The sequence below is a fragment of the Boleophthalmus pectinirostris genome, unplaced genomic scaffold, assembly GCF_026225935.1.
Source record: "Boleophthalmus pectinirostris isolate CB_2022bp ecotype Guang Dong unplaced genomic scaffold, ASM2622593v1 HiC_scaffold_22, whole genome shotgun sequence".
In the NCBI taxonomy this organism is placed as follows: domain Eukaryota; kingdom Metazoa; phylum Chordata; class Actinopteri; order Gobiiformes; family Gobiidae; genus Boleophthalmus; species Boleophthalmus pectinirostris.
The window spans coordinates 38,921,139-38,939,008 of record NW_026571190.1 but is presented as its reverse complement, the minus strand read 5'-3'; the positions used below and the strand labels follow the sequence as shown (position 1 = coordinate 38,939,008).

The following is a 17,870-nucleotide window of genomic DNA, read 5'->3' as shown; positions in this document are numbered from 1 at the left end:
GCGATATCAGCAGCAGTGAAACGATTGGTACAGTTCTGAATGTTGAGGTGCGCCCACGTAGACCGTCGGGTGACCGCGGGTGAAAGGACCGACGCAGAACTCCACGCTTAACGAAGCGAAGAGCAGCCGACGCCTGATCAAGATTTGAGGACACTCAAATGTCCTTTGAGCTCCACAGGCTCAGGGTTCTCTCAGGGGAGGAACTAGAGTCCAAGTTCTTTCCATGGTTAGTCCTGGTTTTGATATAGTCTAGTCCTATTTTAAATATGGTTCAGTTGTGGTTTAGTCCTGGTTTAGTCCTGGTTTATTCCTGGTTTAGTCCTTGTTTAGTCCTGGTTTAATCCTGGTTTAGTCCTGGTTTAGTCCTGGTTTAATCCTGGTTTAGTCCTGGTTTAGTCCTGGTTTAGTCCTGGTTTAATCCTGGTTTAGTCCTGGTTTAGTCCTGGTTTAGTCCTGTTTTAGTCCTGGTTTAGCTCTGGTTTAGTCCTGGTTTGGTCCTGGTTTAGTCCTGGTTTGGTCCTGGTTTAGTCCTGGTTCAGTACGGGCTAAGTCCTGGTTTAGACCTGGTTTAGTCCTGGTTCAGCTGTGGTTTGGTCCTGGTTTGGTCCTGGTTCAGTCCTGGTTTAGTCCTGGTTTAGACCTGGTTCAGTTCTCAGTTTAGTCTTGGCTTAGTCCTGGTTTAGTTCTGGCTTAGTCCTGGTTTAGTTCTGGCTTAGTCTTGGTTTAGTCCTGGTTTAGACCTGGTTTATTCCTGATCATCTTCGCTCTTATTTTGGTGACAGTGTAATGTGTTTCATTTAAGACGCTTCGCTCTAGCAGCTCTCGCTCTGATTGGTCCAAACTCTCCACGCTGTCCACGTCCAATGAGCACAGAACCACTGATATTGTTCATAATAATAACAAAGTGTCGGCAATAACTACACTGTAATTAACTATGATTTATAAGGATGAATGAAAAGGAGCTTAAAAGTGATGACATTAACATTTTCTTGGGATGTGACGCTAACTGTAGGCTCTACTCTGTCTGAGACTTTATTAGACTTTAATCTCATCATTTTCTTTTGTGTTTGAAATTTAAAAAAAAAATGAAACGTTCGTATCGTGACAACACTAATATTGATATTCAGATGCACAAAGTCCAGACGGGGAGGACAGAGCGAGTCGTCGGCGGCGGCGGCGGCGGCGGCGGCGGCGGCGGCGGCAGATTGTGTTTGGTGTGTGCGGTTCCGTTGCCGTGGTCACAGTCTCCGTCCTGCTTCATGTGTCCCTCTTCATTCGTCGTCTTTTGGGCGTCTGACAGAGACAAACGACAACGCTTCAGAAACGAACGGACGCACAAACACGACGACAACAGAGGAGGAGAGAGAGGTGGAGGGGAAAGAGAGAAAGAAAGAGGAGGAGAGACGGAGAGCAACGGAAGAGGGGTGGTGGAGAGAGGAGGAGAGGTGGAGGGGAGAGGAAAAGAGGAGAGGAGGAGAGATGGAGAGGAAAGGAGGAGAGATAGAAAGGAGAGATGGTGAAGAGAGGAGAAATGTGAGGAGAGATGAGAGGTGAGAAAAGAAGAGATGAAGAGGAAAGAAGGAGAGATGGCGAGAAAAGAAAAGATGGCGAGTGAAGAAGAGATGGGTTGGAGAGAAGAAGAGATGGCACGGAGAGACGGAGAGATAGTGAGAGAAGGAGAAGAGAGGAGGAAAGACTGAAAGAAGGAGAGATGACGAGTGAAGAGGAGATGGCGAAGAAGAGGAAAGATGGCGAGAATCGGAAATTGAGAGGATAGAAGAAGAGAGGGAAAGGAGAGAAGGAGACGAGAGGAGAGAAAGAGAGATAGTGAGGAGAGGAGAAATGTTGAGGAGAGAAGAAGCGATGAAGAGGAGAGAAGGAGAGATGGCGAGGAGTGAATCGGGGATGGAGAGAAGGAGAAATTGAGAGGAGAAGAAGGAGAGATGGAGAAGAGAGAAGAAGAGCTAAAAAGGAGAGATAGAGAGGAGAGATGGTGAGAGAAGGAGAGGAGAGGAGAGGAGGAGAGATGGAGAGAGAAGGAGAGATGGTGAGAGAGGAGAGATGGAGTGAGAAGGAGAGATGAGAAGCAGAGAAGAAGAGATGGAGAGGAGAGAAGAAGAGATGAGAGGAGAGATGGAGAGGAGGAGAAATAGAAAGGAAAGGAATAGACATGGAGAAGAGAAGAGAGAAGGAGGGATGGTGAGGAGAGAAGGAGAGATTCAGAGGAGAGATGGCGAGGAAAGAAGGAGAGATGGAGAAGAGAAGATGAGCTAAAAAGGAGAGATGGAGAGGAGAGAAGGAGAGATGGTGAGAGAAGGAGAGATGGAGAGAGAGGAGGAGAGATGGAGAGAGAGAGGGAGAGATGAGAAGCAGTGAAGAAGAGGTGGAGAGATGGAGAGGAGGAGAGATAGAAAGGAAAGGAATAGACATGGGGAAGAGAAGAGAGAAGGAGGGATGGTGAGGAGAGGAGGAGAGATGAAGAGATGGAGTGAAGGAGAGAAGTAGAGATGGCGGGAGAAGAGATGAGCGGAGATGGAGAAGGAGAGATGGCGAGGAGAGGAGAAGTGGCAAGGAGAGAAGGAGGGATGGAGAGGAGAGAACGAGAGATGGCAAAGGAGAGATGGTGAGAGAAGGAGAGATGGAGAGGAGAGAAGAGAAATGGCGAGGAGAGATGGCAAGGAAGGGAGGAGAGATGGTGAGGAGAGAAGGAGAGATAATGAGAAGAAGGAGGAGTAGCGAGGAGAGAGTGAAGGTGAAATGGGTAGGAGAGAAAGAAGAGATGGAGAGGAGGAGAGGAAAGGAGAGAAGAATAGATGGCAAGGAGAAAAGGAGACATGGCAAGGAGAGAAGGAGAGATGGAGATAAGGAGAAACTGAGAGGACAGAAGAAGAGATGAAAAGCAGAGGAATAGAGAGATGGAGGAGAGGAGGAGAGTGGCGCACAATCAAGGCCCCGCTCCTTTTGTTTTCCTCGGGCTTGTTTATTCTCCCGTGACGCTGTGAAATTGATCTGTGGATGTGGCAGACCTGTCTCCATGGTGATAGTTCCAGCCGAAATGAAATATCAATAAAAATGTTCTTTAACCGTCGTCCGTTTTTTGTCGACGTCAGGGCTCCGGGGCCGTTGGAGCGTTCACTCTAAAACTCGTTTGGCGTTTTTACTCCGAACGCAGATCCTGGAATTCGCCCTGGACACGAGGAGCCGCTTCGTTAAAGGACAGTTTTGGAGGAATTTTGAAATTTTCTTGGAATATTTAATGTGATTTCTCTGAGGATTTTGCGGAGTTGTGTTAAAATCAATAAACGGTGACAGATCTGAGAGCGACGGGAGCTGTGGGTGGACGTCACTGTCAACAAGAGGAAAACTTCACTAGAGGATAATTCGGGTTTTAGAAATTTACATCGTCGTGTTTTTATAGTCTGTTAAATATTTAAAGGTGCATTGCGTAACTTTTCTGGCGGAAGGGTGCGTCAAATTCTTTTTCTGGTGTGTGGTATAAAACCTTTCTATCTTCATGGAGACCAAATCTACGGAAGCCGAGAGGGGTCACAACAAACGCAAACGCCGCGACGAATACAAATGCGACGACACAACAAAAAGCCACAACAAACCAAAAAAAAAAGTGCCAAAACACACCAAAAAAAGCCACAACGGAAATGACCGCGGGACTCTATTTTAATGCAAACGCCACAACAAATACAAACGCCACAACACAAACGTAAACGCCACAACACATTAAAAAGCCACAACACATTAAAAAGCCACAAAACAAACATTAAAAAACACAAAAAATGACCGCGGGACTCTATTTTAATGCAAACGCCGCAACAAATACAAACGCCACAACACAAACGTAAACGCCACAACACATTAAAAAGCCACAACACATTAAAAGCCACAAACAAAAGCCACAACACATTAAAAAAGCCACAACGGAAATGACCGCGGGACTCTATTTTAATGCAAACGCCGCAATAAACGCCACAACACAAACGTAAACGCCACAAAACAAAAAACGCCACAACACATTAAAAACCACAACACATTAAAAAGCACAACGGAAATGACCGCGGGACTCTATTTTAATAAAAAGCCCAACAAAAACAAACGCCACAACACATAAAAACACAAACGTAAAAGCCACAACACAAAAAGCACAACGAAATGACCGCACTATTTTAATGCAACGCCGCAACAAATACAAACGCCACAACACAAAAAAGCCACAACACATTAAAAACACATTACATAAAAAGCCACAACGGAAATGACCGCGGGACTCTATTTTAATGCAAACGCCGCAACAAATACAAACGCCACAACACAAACGTAAACGCACAACAACATTAAAAAGCACAAAAACAACACATTAAAAGCCACAACACATTAAAAAGCCACAACACATTAAAAAGCCACAACGGAAATGACCGCGGGACTCTATTTTAATGCAAACGCCGCAACAAATACAAACGCCACAACACACAAACGTAAACGCCACAACACATTAAAAAGCCACAACGGAAGTGACTGAGGGACTCTATTTTCCGACGGACCGATCAAGCGGCAAGTGAAGAAGAAGAACTGCAACGTGAAAGGAATAATGATAAAACAATAAATTACTTTTACTTACGTTTCCAACTTCTCCGTTCCTTTACTTTTCTCGCGATCCCGCATTCACTTCCGTTGTGACTTTTTAATGTGTTGTGGCGTTTGTATTTGTTGCGGCGTTTGCATTAAAATAGAGTCCCGCCGTCATTTCCGTTGTTGGCTTTTTTTTGATGTGTTGTGGCGTTTTGTTGTGTTGTCACATTTGTATTCGTTGCGGCGTTTGCGTTTGTTGTGGCCCCTCTCGGCTTCCGTACAAACCAGACCAAGTGACAGATCAGTTTTCTGTGTTGAAGTTAGTGTTGTCCCGATACCATTTTTTGGGGGAGATCTGATCCGATACTGATACTTGACCTCGGTGTATGCTCCGATACCGATACTAGTCCGATACCGCATGTTACAGTATAAGAGCAAAAAAATACATCTTCTAAAAAGGTATTTTTAAAGAAAATCTGCAAGAATAAATTAGATTTTGAGGACTAAAGTATTAGTTGGATGTGTAATGGTCTTGATCATAAGTAGTGCTAATTTAAACATTTTTACTTTTCTACTTCGTCACTCTGTACCACAGCACGTAGATAATCTGTGTATCATTCGTTCATTCGTTTTTCTATATAAAACCAAAAATAAGAAAATTTAAAAATAACAATTTTCTTCATTATTTGTCTCCAAAACCAAAATGAAAAAACAGATAATGATTTGTGTTTTCAGTTTTCGATTTTGTGTTTAAATGAAAAATGGAAAAAAAAAAAAAGATAACGACTGTTTCCCGTTTCTGTGACTTAAACTGTGATGCCGGACTAAACCAGGACTGAACCAAGCTTAAAACAGGTGTAAACCAGCTCTAAACCAGGTCTAAACCAGTCTCAGTCTCAGTCCCGGTCCTGGTCCGTTCCCAGTCTTAGTCCTAAACCAGGACTGAAGCAGGACTGAACCAGGAGCGTCAGGACTGACCCGGACGTGCGCCCGCATAGCCTGTTATCTATGATCAGGAAACCAGACAGGGACCAGACCGGGACTGAGACCAGGACTGAGACCTGGTTACCTCTGCCAAGGAGGCTATGTTTTTGCCGGCGTTTGTCTGTTTGTCTGTTTGTTTGTTTGTTTGTCTGTTAGCAACATAACTCAAAAAGTTATGGACCGATTTTGATGGAATTTTCAGGATTTGTTGGAAATGTGAAAAGGAAGAACTGATTTCATTTTGGGGATGATCCGGAAGAAATCCTGGATTCTGGATCACTTTGAAATTTTAGTTAATATTGTGGTAAATGGGCCAAAAGTTTTGTTTCTCAATATCTCGGTTAATTATTGACCAAACCCCATGAAATTTGACTCAGGGATGGACAATGGGATCCTCTTTCATATCCCAAAGGCTGATCCGGATCTGATCCAGAAGACTGATTTTATCGCAATTTATATAAAAAATGGGGGTAGTCCTTGGCGGAGGTCTGCACTCTCTGACTGCTTTTCTAGTTTAGTCTTGGTTCAGTTGTGGTTTGAAGCTGGTTTAGACCTGTTCAGTCCTGTTTTAGACCTGTTTTAGTTCTGATTTAATCCTGGTTCAGTCCATATGCGGCAAAAATCAGACATCGCAGTTTTAAAAAAAACAAATCATTATCTGTTTTTTCATTTTGGTTTTGGAGACAAATAATGAAGAAAATAGTTGTTTTTTCATTTTCTTATTTTTGATTTTATATTGAAAAACAAATGAACGAATGATACAAGGATTGTAGATCAAAACAGCAGTGAAACCTGTAAAAATACACTCAGGGTCTGTTTACACGAGAATAAAAACGCAAAACCTAAAAACCTAAATCCTAAACCTAAAAACGCAAAATATTTGATCAGACGTGCCTTTCGTTTAGACGGTGACAGCGTTTTTGGGGCTTAAAAATGCAAAAATCTGAAACCACCCTCCAGAGAGGAAAAGTTGAATTCTCTTTACTGTAGTGTTTCCGTCTACACTGCCCAAGACGCAAAACTCTGGTCAGATCTGCTCACGTCACGTACTCATTTACATCACATACATCACCACCGAGCGTCAACACCGAGCCGCCTGACCTGCAAACCCAATCAAATTCCGCACACTTTCGCGTCACCGTATGCGCGCAAATTTCCTCCCGAAAACCCTCGTCTAAAAGCGGAATAAGAAGTGAAGACGCGACGCCACTTTTGCGTCTTCTGTTCAGACCGTCATCTCGGAGCACATGATTATGTAGAGTAAACAAAGTCCAAGTTCAGCGTCCATGCGAAAGGCTAAACGAAGGTATCAAAGATGTAACGTAAATGATTGTCGTTATCAACGTGTTTTAAGTGTCTTCAGAGCCTCCACAGTAAAAAATTTATTTAAGTTAATAATAATAATTCCATACACTGTGACAGGCCGTTATATTATTTTGAAAACTTTGACGATACGATATCACGATATTTTGGTTATTGTTACGTCCGTGCTAAAAAGTGCAGATATCGTCTTTCTCTCTGATGCTTTTGTGCCTCTTTGAATCTTGAGCGATCTCCTGAGCCGCCCTCATTTGTCAGACGCGACGCCGGGGCAGCCATTACTCCAGCTCGGACATTAACTTCTGCACCGCCGTAATCTGTCCAGCGCCGGCCGGTGCGGTTCCCGCCGCAATACTTTGTCACCATTCTTGTCAGCTGTAGCGCTTTTTCATCTGCAAGAGAAAAGCCCACGGCGACGGGGGGGGAGCGCCGGGAGCTATTTACAGCCGCGTCCGGAGATTCGTACGGCGCGGGTAAAATATGACGACGTCCAGACTGTCTGAGCTACTGTCATCTCTGCGAGCAATCAACTCAGGTCCGTCTCTTCGGGCGCGGAGGTGGTTGGAGCTCCGAGGGCTGCTCCCGGGGATGAAATGAGTCAAACGCGGCCATTTAGAGGTCAAAGGTTAGACTCCGGAGTCGGTCGTAAATACAGAAACGACATTTTTGAGCAGGATGTTTGAAGAAGGTGTTGGGATGTTTGATGAACTGTTGGCGTTTTGGATAGTTTTGACAAAAGTATTTTCACATTGTCGTCGTTGATTCTTGACAGAACTTGACGTGTGAATAGAAGAAGGTCTTATATTACGCAGAATGGATTCCTGTGAGCTTTAAGTTGTGTTAAAATGTTGTTGCCTCCTCAAAAACAGACGCAGAGTTGTGTTTTCATTCACACATGTTTGAGTAATCCTGTGTTATTGGGTTGTCTACATCTCCAAAGCTGAAAATGTTCATGTTCGCATCGCCTTTTTACCTTTTAGTTCAACAGAGATTTGGAATTCCAGAGCTTACGTGATCCAAATGACTCTAGTTCAGGAATCAAAATACACTAGACCAGGGGTGTCCAAACTTTTCTCATCAAGGGTCACATATCTAAACACAGATGAAGCAGAGGGTTGATCGAGGGCCGTAGACTGGTGCTCAGTACAGTGAATAATTGAAATATGTGCATGTTTAACACGTTAGAAAGACCCATCATCTTTATTCATGCTAAGATCCTTAAAACCAAACACTCAACCAGGGGTGTCAAACTCATTTTGGTCCGGGGGCCGTATCCAACCGACTTTGATCCCAAAGGGGCCGGATCAGAAAACTCATGTCATATAAACCCCAAAAATAACAATAAGTTCAAATATTTGTGCAGAGAAACACAAATCTGCTACAGAAATCTGTTTTAGTTGATGAACTCTTTCTTTTACAAAATATTATAATATTATGAACAATCTGAAACTTTAAGAAAAATACAATTTCAACACAATGTTTTAACATGAACTTGTTTACAATTAACTTGTAGAAATAGGAATAAGTAAATTTTTGTTGTAAAATCCTGCACTCGGCTCCACTTTTCTCATGTTGGACATTTTTCTGATGAGGGTGTCACGGTCAACAGTCAAAACGATCGTCCTTTAAGAGCGTTTGGAAAGAGACAAGTCTTCATTTGTGCTGCTCTGGTGGGAGGGGCCACGTACAGAGACGCTGGAGACGCTGCTGTGATAAACACCACAGAAAATTAACAAGATTTTAATAAAAAATATAATTAAAATATTTTTGTAGAAAATCAGCCGAGGGCCAGATTAAAGGTCTTGCAGGGCCGGATCTGGCCCCCGGGCCACATGTTTGACACCTGTGCACTAAACATTAAATACTGGCTTTATCAAGGTTGGTTTTTCGAAAAACTTGCTGTAAAAAGATAATTTTTAATCGATACAAGGTAATTTGGGTCAATTCACCTGGAAGCCTGAGGGCCAAGAAAAATTTGTCTGAGGGCCGCATTTGGCCCCCGGGCCATAGTTTGGACATGCCTGCACTAGACGGTTTGCAATTGTTGCACCGATCAATCAGAGAAGAGCTGTGAAACCATGATGTCAAACTCAAGCGTCTGTCTGGGTCCCTTTTGTGGTACAACACAACAAAGTGTTTACTTTGTTTACTGGTTCTGAGATCGAGGATTTAACGCCGGAACAAAGAGAATGTTGGGAGAATTTTATCAAGTGGAAAGACATTATTGTCCTTCTTCCTACGGGATTTGACACATTACATACGTCACGACCAAACAGCATTGATTGATTAAATAAAAAAAGTACCCACCTACTGTTGAGTGAACGAATCCTAATGCTGCGAGGTCAGACGGTTTCCATGAAGTGAAACCAGCTGATGAGTTTAAGTAGCCTGCCAGAGACATGTCACGACTCTATGCAAATGTATTACACCGCTCATGTTTAACACGTTCAACATGTGTCCAAACAGAGCACAGTCTGTTATCTTACGGTAAGAAACAGCGTGCAGCGTGAAACCCATTTCCACCTGATAACAACCGGTCTCCAGTGCGCAGCGTTTATAGAGTCTCAAAGCCAAAGTGCGTAATAATAAATCCACATGTAGTCACACAAATAGAGCGACTATCACCACAAGTGCATCTCCCAAATGGAGCCCTACTCGTGCTCTGTTAGCAGCCCGACTCTACTGACAATATTCCACGGAAAAATGTACGGACATGACCTCACAAATATCTCATCACCAACAAGGGAAAGCTGCCGGGACTTCTAAAGAATCATCTTAGAAGGACAATGGACACCTAACTGTACATTTTGCAAACTGAAAAATGAAACCACCTCTCACTTATTTTGGAATGGTCCAGACTTTGTGTTTTTTGGAAAGAATTCATCAAACATATGGGGGGGGGTTCACTGACAATGTCCCAACCAAAACTGAAACCAAAACTACGCCCTTGGTGACATCTCAAGGTGTAACAGAGTGTTGTTGTTTTTTTTTGTTTGAAAGGAGAACTCAGCCTAAATCTGCATGTTTTTTGTGTTAAACATGCGTGAATGAAACAAAACACAACTCCAGGTCTGTTTGTGATGAGTAAAAACATCAGAAAACAGCGTAATATGAGCCTTTTTAAAAAGCTTTTCACGCTGAAACGTTCAAATGCAGACTCCGTAAGTTTCTTCCCTCGTGACAAAAATGTGCCCACTCCGCTCCCTCGTTGGCTCCGGGTTTGTCCGTCGCTTGACAGTAACAGCTCCAGTCATCTCCATCCCCCTGTTAACGTGGAGCAGAGGAGGAAGAGGAGGAGGAGGAGGAGGAGGCCACCAGCTTCTCCCACCAGCTTCTCCAGCCTCTAATCCACACTTAATTGAACTCCAGAGACTTTGAAGTGAGTCCGTGATGCGTCGCAGCTCCTATTCCTCGGAGAGACGCCGCGCTCCGAGCCCGTCCCCGGCTGAGGGCCCCAGCTGCTCCGCCCGCCGTCCCCCCGCCTTTAATGAGCGGAGCGGGGTCTAGATCGCTCTCCCTGGCTCCGGATTTGAATATTTTTTGATTAATAATACCGCGCGGAGACGAGCGAAAACGTTCCCCCCCGTACCTCCGTCGGACATCCCCGTACGCCCACTGTCACTCGGAGCTAAAAAAGCGAACGCCGAAACAAAGGCTAGTTAACAAAGCGGAGTTAAGTAGGTTAGTGCGTATCTAAACGGGGGATTAGTAGCGCCGAGAATGGCCGGGGCAGGGCTAAGCATCCGAAAATGTCCGCGGCGGTGACAGACGTCAGGACGCGTTACGGTGACGGCGGCCGCGAGCTCCGTCGGGACTCGCTCGTCTCCGCACTTTTAATAACGTGATCTGACCTCGGTGAAATACATGTTCGGTCTAATCGGATGTTAAAGCGAGCGGGCCTGTTATGCAAAACGGACTTTTCGGAGGGTCGGTTGTTTCCGCTCGACATTTGCCCGCTCGAGGTTTTATTTGGGGTGATTTTTAATCGTTTATTATTAAGATGTCACTCGTTTTCACCGGCGCCGCGCTGTGCTTACGATTGTAACGATGTTTAAATCCCACGGTTCCATATTTAAAGCAGTATTTTGTAGAGACTAAGTGTTTAACCCTTCCAGACCCACTGTAGTTGTAGGGAGTATTATCTCTTACATAAGTGTGAGTTATGGTACAGTTGTAGGGAGTATTATCTGTTACGTCCGGCTGAGTTGTTGTACAATTGTAGGGAGTATTACATGTTACATAAAAATGAGCTGTTGAACACTTGTAGGGAGTATTATCTGTACATAAACTGAGTTGTACATTGTAGGGAGTATTATGTGTAACATAAAGGTGAGTTGTACAGTTGTAGGGAGTATTATCTGCTACATAATAGTGAGTTATGGTACAGTTGTAGGGAGTATTATCTGTTACGTCCGGCTGAGTTGTTGTACAATTGTAGGGAGTATTACATGTTACATAAAAATGAGCTGTTGAACACTTGTAGGGAGTATTATCTGCTACATAAAGGTGAGTTGTACAGTTGTAGGGAGTATTATCTATTACATAAGGGTGAGTTTTATAGTTTTAGGGAGTATTATTTGTTAAATAAATGTGAGCTGTTGTACAGTTGTAGGGAGTATTAGCTGTTACATAAAACTGAGTTGTACAGTTGTAGGGAGTATTATGTGTAACATAAACGTGAGTTGTACAGTTGTAGGGAGTATTATCTGCTACATAATAGTGAGTTATGGTACAGTTGTAGGGAGTATTATCTGTTACGTCAGGCTGAATTGTTGTACAATTGTAGGGAGTATTACATGTTACATAAAAATGAGCTGTTGAACACTTGTAGGGAGTATTATCTGCTACATAAAGGTGAGTTGTACAGTTGTAGGGAGTATTATCTGCTACATAAAAGTGAGTTGTACAGTTGTAGGGAGTATTATCTGCTACATAAAGGTAAGTTGTACAGTTGTAGGGAGTATTATCTGTTACATAAGGCTGAGTTTTATAGTTTTAGGGAGTATTATTTGTTAAATAAATGTGAGCTGTTGTACAGTTGTAGGGAGTATTATGTGTAACATAAACGTGAGTTGTACAGTTGTAGGGAGTATTATCTGTTACATAAAACTGAGTTGCACAGTTGTAGGGAGTATTATTTGTTACATAAAAATGAGTTGTTTAACAGTTGTAGGGAGTATTCTCTGTTGCATAAGGGTGAATTATTGTACAGTTGTAGGGAGTATTATCTGTTACATAAAAGTGAGTTTTTGTACAGTTGTAGGGAGTATTATCTGTTACATAAAGGTAAGTTGTACAGTTGTAGGGAGTATTATCTGTTACATAAGGGTGAGTTTTATAGTTGTAGGGAGTATTATTTGTTAAATAAATGTGAGCTGTTGTACAGTTGTAGGGAGTATTATCTGTTACATAAGGCTGAGTTGTACAATTGTAGGGAGTATTATGTGTAACATAAACGTGAGTTGTACAGTTGTAGGGAGTATTATCTGCTACATAAAAGTGAGTTGTACAGTTGTAGGGAGTATTATCTGCTACATAATAGTGAGTTGTACAGTTGTAGGGAGTATTATCTGCTACATAAAAGTGAGTTTTTGTACAGTTGTAGGGAGTATTATCTGTTACATAAAAGTGAGTTGTACAGTTGTAGGGAGTATTATCTGCTACATAATAGTGAGTTGTACAGTTGTAGGGAGTATTATCTGTTACATAAGGTGTTATTTTATTTCAATATCTTTGTCAAGTCGTAACTTTTGTGTAATTTTAGACGTGTTTTGGCTCTTGTTTCCGTTATACAAGTAAATAAGAAAAAAATAAAAATGTAAAAGTAAAATTTTAACCTTCACCAAAATGACAAAACTAGAAAAAAATATGCTAAAATCTTAAATCTAATGTTGTTAACTGTACTTTATCTAATCTCATGTGCACTTGAGCGTATCTTTGTTGTATCCAGAGTCTCCAGGGCGGCCGGTGTCTTGTCTTAATGTTTTATGGGCTGTAATATGAATCATCTTTTAGTGAACTAAATAGGCCCCTGCTTCAATAGGGCTGAATAGGAGCCATTCTCCCTCTAAAGGAATCGCTTTTTCATTGGTGCGGATCAATATAAGACATTAATCGTGCGGCTCGGGGTGTCCTGCCATCGCTAATGAAAAATGAACCGAGCTCGCGCCGTTCCTGCACATCCTGACTCTCTTTTTTTTTTTGCTGGTGCTGTGCTTTTTGTTTGTGTAATTTTTTTTTGCAGTAGGTGTTTTATTTACAGGGTCTTTATTTTCTAATCCAAGGGTGGGCAATTATTTTTTCCATGGGGCCAACAGAAAATATTGTGGAGAGACAAAATGCTTAACTCAATGCTGCATAATATTAATTGTATTTGTTTATAAAAAGCAATAAATATCGTTGTTTTGACGAGCTGCTCAGACTGGTAAGAGTTTATGTTCTGACTAAGCGATGAAAAAGTGAGGCTGCCTTATAAAAAATGTCAAAAAACCCCAAAAACCCACACTTCTAAAATAAAATCAATGCGGCTTTAGTCGATGTATGAGGTCAACTTATAAAATATGTTTATTTTTTAATTCCAAATGAGCAACGACCGACCTCGAGGTTTTTTTTTGCAATCTTGTTTTTCTCGCACTCAATGTGTTTGGGCTCGGTCTTGTCTCGGTCTTGAAGGTGTTTGGACTCAGTCTTGTCTTAGTCTTGAAAGCCCTTGGACTCAGTCTTGAAAGCCCTTGGACTCAGTCTTGAAAGCACTTGGACTCGGTCTTGTCTTGATCTTGAAGGCGCTTGGACTCTGTCTCATCTCGGTCTTGAAAGTGCTTGGACTCGCTCTTGTCTCAATCTTGAAGGCACTTGGACTCGGCCTTGTCTCGGTTTTGAAGGCGCCTGAACTTGTTCTTGTCTTGATCTTGAAGGCACTTGGACTCGTTCTTGTCTTGGTCTTGAAGGCGCTGTGACTCGGTCTTGTCTCGGTCTTGAAGGAGCTTGGACTTGGTCTTGTCTTGGTTTTGAAGGCACTTGGACCCAATCGTGAAACCACTTGGATTCGGTCTTGTCTCGGTCTTGAAGGCACTCGGTCTTGTCTCGTCTCGAGATCTGATCCTCGAGTGATAAAATGGAGGTAGACTTATAAAAACATTGACATACATGTGCTAGAATAACTCTAAAATACAATTAAATGCAGAAGAAGACGGTGAAGATGGTCTCGATTTGGTCTCGATGGGCTGTGGTCTTGGTCTTGTCTCTGTCTCAGAACCTCTTGGTCTTGATTATTGTGGTCTGGACTACAACATTACTAACTATAATACTGTGTAACTTTTTGGTTGGGGGTCCGTCACCTGCTTGTCTCTATGGATACTTTATTTCTCTGTCTGGAATGTTCCACAGTGTGACATTAAACTGCTCTACTTTACATTTATTTAATTACAATTGGGTTTATAGCTCAGAAATACCTAAAAAAAAAGTGTAATATCACACTTTTAACCGTTCTCTCCTGTTCATTTCTCTTTCAGATTTTGGCCTACACTGAAGGTCTCCATGGAAAGTGGCTGTTCACCGAGATCCGAGCGGTTTTCTCCAGACGATACCTGCTGCAAAACACCGCTCTGGAAATCTTCATGGCCAACAGAAGTAAGATATCATTTATTTTCTCTCACCAGCTGATAAAACTGTGACACTTGACATCATCACGAGTAGGGATGTGCCAAAATATTGTATCGATTTATCGGCAAGAGTATTTTTTGGTATATTTTACTGAACTATTTCGTTACAGCTACAGTTTTGTTGCTTGTTCAGAGGAAGGGAAACTCTTTTATGCGACACATTTGACATTTTCACAGTTTTGATGATTAAAATGTTTGTGTTTCATATGAACTTTCCGCAAAAATTGATTTAACAAAGGCTTTTAGTGTCACAGCCGTCATTTAAACTTTATTTTTTACTGAACCGTCTCGAATCGATTTGAAATATATCGTATCGAATCAAAAGTGCGCTGTATCGAGGTATGTATCGCATCGTGGCCTATGTATCGCGGTATTGCGTATGTATCGTATCGGCAACTTCTGAATGATACCCAGCACTAATCATGAGGGTGTTCTACATGTTTCTCTATGACAGAAAGTTCAGGAAAAAAGGCAAAAATCTAAAGTATGGATTTAAAAAACAGGGGAATTTGATGACGTAACCATGTTTTTTTTTTCGTTTACAGCGGCCGTCATGTTCAACTTCCCCGACGCGGCCACGGTCAAGAAGGTGGTGAACAGTCTTCCTCGAGTCGGCGTGGGAACCAACTTTGGCCTCCCACAAACCAGGTCAGATGTTACCACAGGACGAACAGAACAGTCAATGAAGCTCAACGAGGCTAGCAGTTACAGGGACGAATTTGGAGTCAAGACCCATATAAGGACGTACAGTGGTAGTTTACGTGCAAAATAGCGAAATATAAACACCAGGATCATGCAGAGTGGGTTAATGGTTTTGATTGATTAGTTTATTTCGGTCACAGGTACCGTATTTTTCGGACTATAAGGCGCACTTAAAATCCTTTAATTTTCTCAAAAATCTATGCTGTGGCTAAAGACCGCTGCATGAGACAGGATAATTTGCCCGGTTTAACTGTTTCTCTGACCTGAAGGGGGCGTGACTTGAGTTTGGAGCATATATTATAGTTTATGCAAATGAGCCATGTGGTTTGAAGTTTCGTTTCGGTAAAATGTAAAACAAATGTGCACAAAGCTGCATTAAACACATTATTACTCAACGTATATTTGAGTCGTCCTCGTAAGAAATAAAAAAACAAATTTAAATGATCCACCCATGTTCACATTTATAATCCACATTCACCAAGACAGGGAGGAAAGGGCGGGTGAATTACGCAACGATCTGCCGATGGATCGTGGACGCCTGGACTAAGGATCAGTCTCAAGTGTCTCACAGTCAGAATTCCAAATATAGAACTTGGCTGCAAATTCGTTCATTCGTTTTTCAATATAAAACCAAAAATAAGAAAATGAAAAACCAACTATTTTCTTCATTATTTGTCTCCAAAACCAAAATGACAAAGCAGATAACGACTTGTTTTTTCATTTTACGATTTTGTGTTTAAATGAAAAATGGAAAAAACGGATAAAGGCCGTTTCCTGTTTCCGTGACTTAAACTGCGATCCTGAACTGAACCAGGACTGAACCAGGACTAAACCGTTTTCAGTCCTGGTCTGGTCCTGGCCTCAGTCCCGGTCTCAGTCCTAGTTCTGTTCCCGGTCTCAGTACTGGTCTCAGTTCTGGTCTCAGTCCCAGTCTCAGTCCTGGTCCTGTTCCCGGTCTTGATCTCAGTTCTGGTCTGGTCCCGCTCTCAGTCCTGATCTTACTTCTATTCTGGTCCCAGTCTGGTCCTGGACCTGTTTTAGTCCTGTTTTAGTCCTGGTTCAGTCCGTATGCGGCGCAAAAGTCTGACATCACTGTTTAAGTCACGAAAAGTTTATCCTTGTTTTTATTTATTCATATTATTAACACAAAATCTAAAACTTAAAAAAACGAATCATTATCTTTTTTTTGTTTTTTTTGTTTTGAAGACAAATAATGAAGAAAATCGTTGTTTTTTCGGTTCTTATTTTTGGTTTTATTTTGAAAAACAAATGAACGAACGACACACGGATTCCCCCATAACTGCAATGAGCTTCATTTGACTGGACCTGAACACTATAGACGACGTCGCACTCGCTTAGTCCACTTTTTTATCCAGCTATACATGCTCCGAACTCAAGTCACGTCCACTTCAGGTCAGGGAAAAGCTTAAACCGGGCCAAATTATCCCGCGTCATGCAGCGTTCTTCCGCCGTAGCACTTGGACCCGGCGGTGTTTGGGTTGTGAGTGACGGCGTGTACAGGGGAGCATGTGTCTGGCCTTACCCGGCGAGGGGGGTCCAGCAGAATGTATGTGTTTGTAGCAGGCTCATTAATCAGCCCAGCCTCGGGTCAGGGGTACGTTGGCTCCGTGACCCGTGGACAGCTGTACAGGCCGGGCTTGTGCTTACTCTGGCTCGCGCTGCCAACACAGCACAATCTATCAGAAAGCTCCAGAAATACGCGCAAAGTACCAAGAAAAACTGTATACAAGGCAAATACACACAGCTGCAGTTTACTAATACTTGGGTTCACTGTATTCGTCAAATATTTACAGGTCCTATATTACACAAATTTGACTTTTGTGATGTTTAAGCCGTGCTATAATGCCCGGAGTTATGTTTTGTTTGAGTAATCCTGCGTTATTAGTCTGTCTGCGTCTCCAAAGCTCAAAATTCTCAGTAGAAATCGGCAATTCCGTGGATTAAAATGATCCAAATGATTCTAGTGAAGGTGATGAAGTTTAAAAACGGAGTGGAGCACATCCTAAATCTGTAGGTTTTGTGTTTTAATGAAACAAAACACAACTCCAGGTCAGTTTTTGATGAGGAAACAACATTATAACAGAGAAAGTAGTGTACCGTATTTTCCATACTATAAGGCGCACTGTCATATTTTTTATCTTTTTTCACATCTAAACCGCTCCGGACTATAAGGCGCATTAAATGAAACACAACAGTTAGATAAGTCAGTCAAACTTTATTTAAAGCGTTTCCAATAACTCTCAACTTTGTTCAATTGTAACGCGTAAAAAAAATACTGTCCGAGACGCTAAATTGTTCATATATTCACAATAACTCATAATTGTTTAAACAGCACGTCCACATCCCTCTCGTCATTATCCAAGTCAGTGTGGTTACTGTTACGTGGCAGTTTAGTGATGATTCTGGTCTTGGTGAAAGCTCGGACAACAGTTGATCCTGATCCTTAGCCCGGGCGTCCACGATCCGTCGGCAGATCGTGGCGTAAGTCGCTCGGCGCTGTCTCCCTGTCTTGGTGAATGTGTGTTCTCCTTCTCTCATCCACTGCTCCCACGCAGCTAAACGCACTTTCACTTTATAACAGCCTTGAGTTTAAAGTCGGTG

The 17,870-nt window shown here is 42.4% G+C and overlaps 1 protein-coding gene across 1 annotated transcript in view; it reads left to right on the top strand.

Moving 5' to 3' along the window:
* lrba (LPS responsive beige-like anchor protein) overlaps positions 1–17,870 on the top strand; it is a 702,007-nt gene that overhangs the window by 497,286 nt on the left and 186,851 nt on the right. The window contains 2 exon segments of the mRNA XM_055158186.1: positions 14,397–14,514; positions 15,092–15,194. Of these exon segments, the coding sequence (XP_055014161.1) occupies positions 14,397–14,514; positions 15,092–15,194 (221 nt within the window).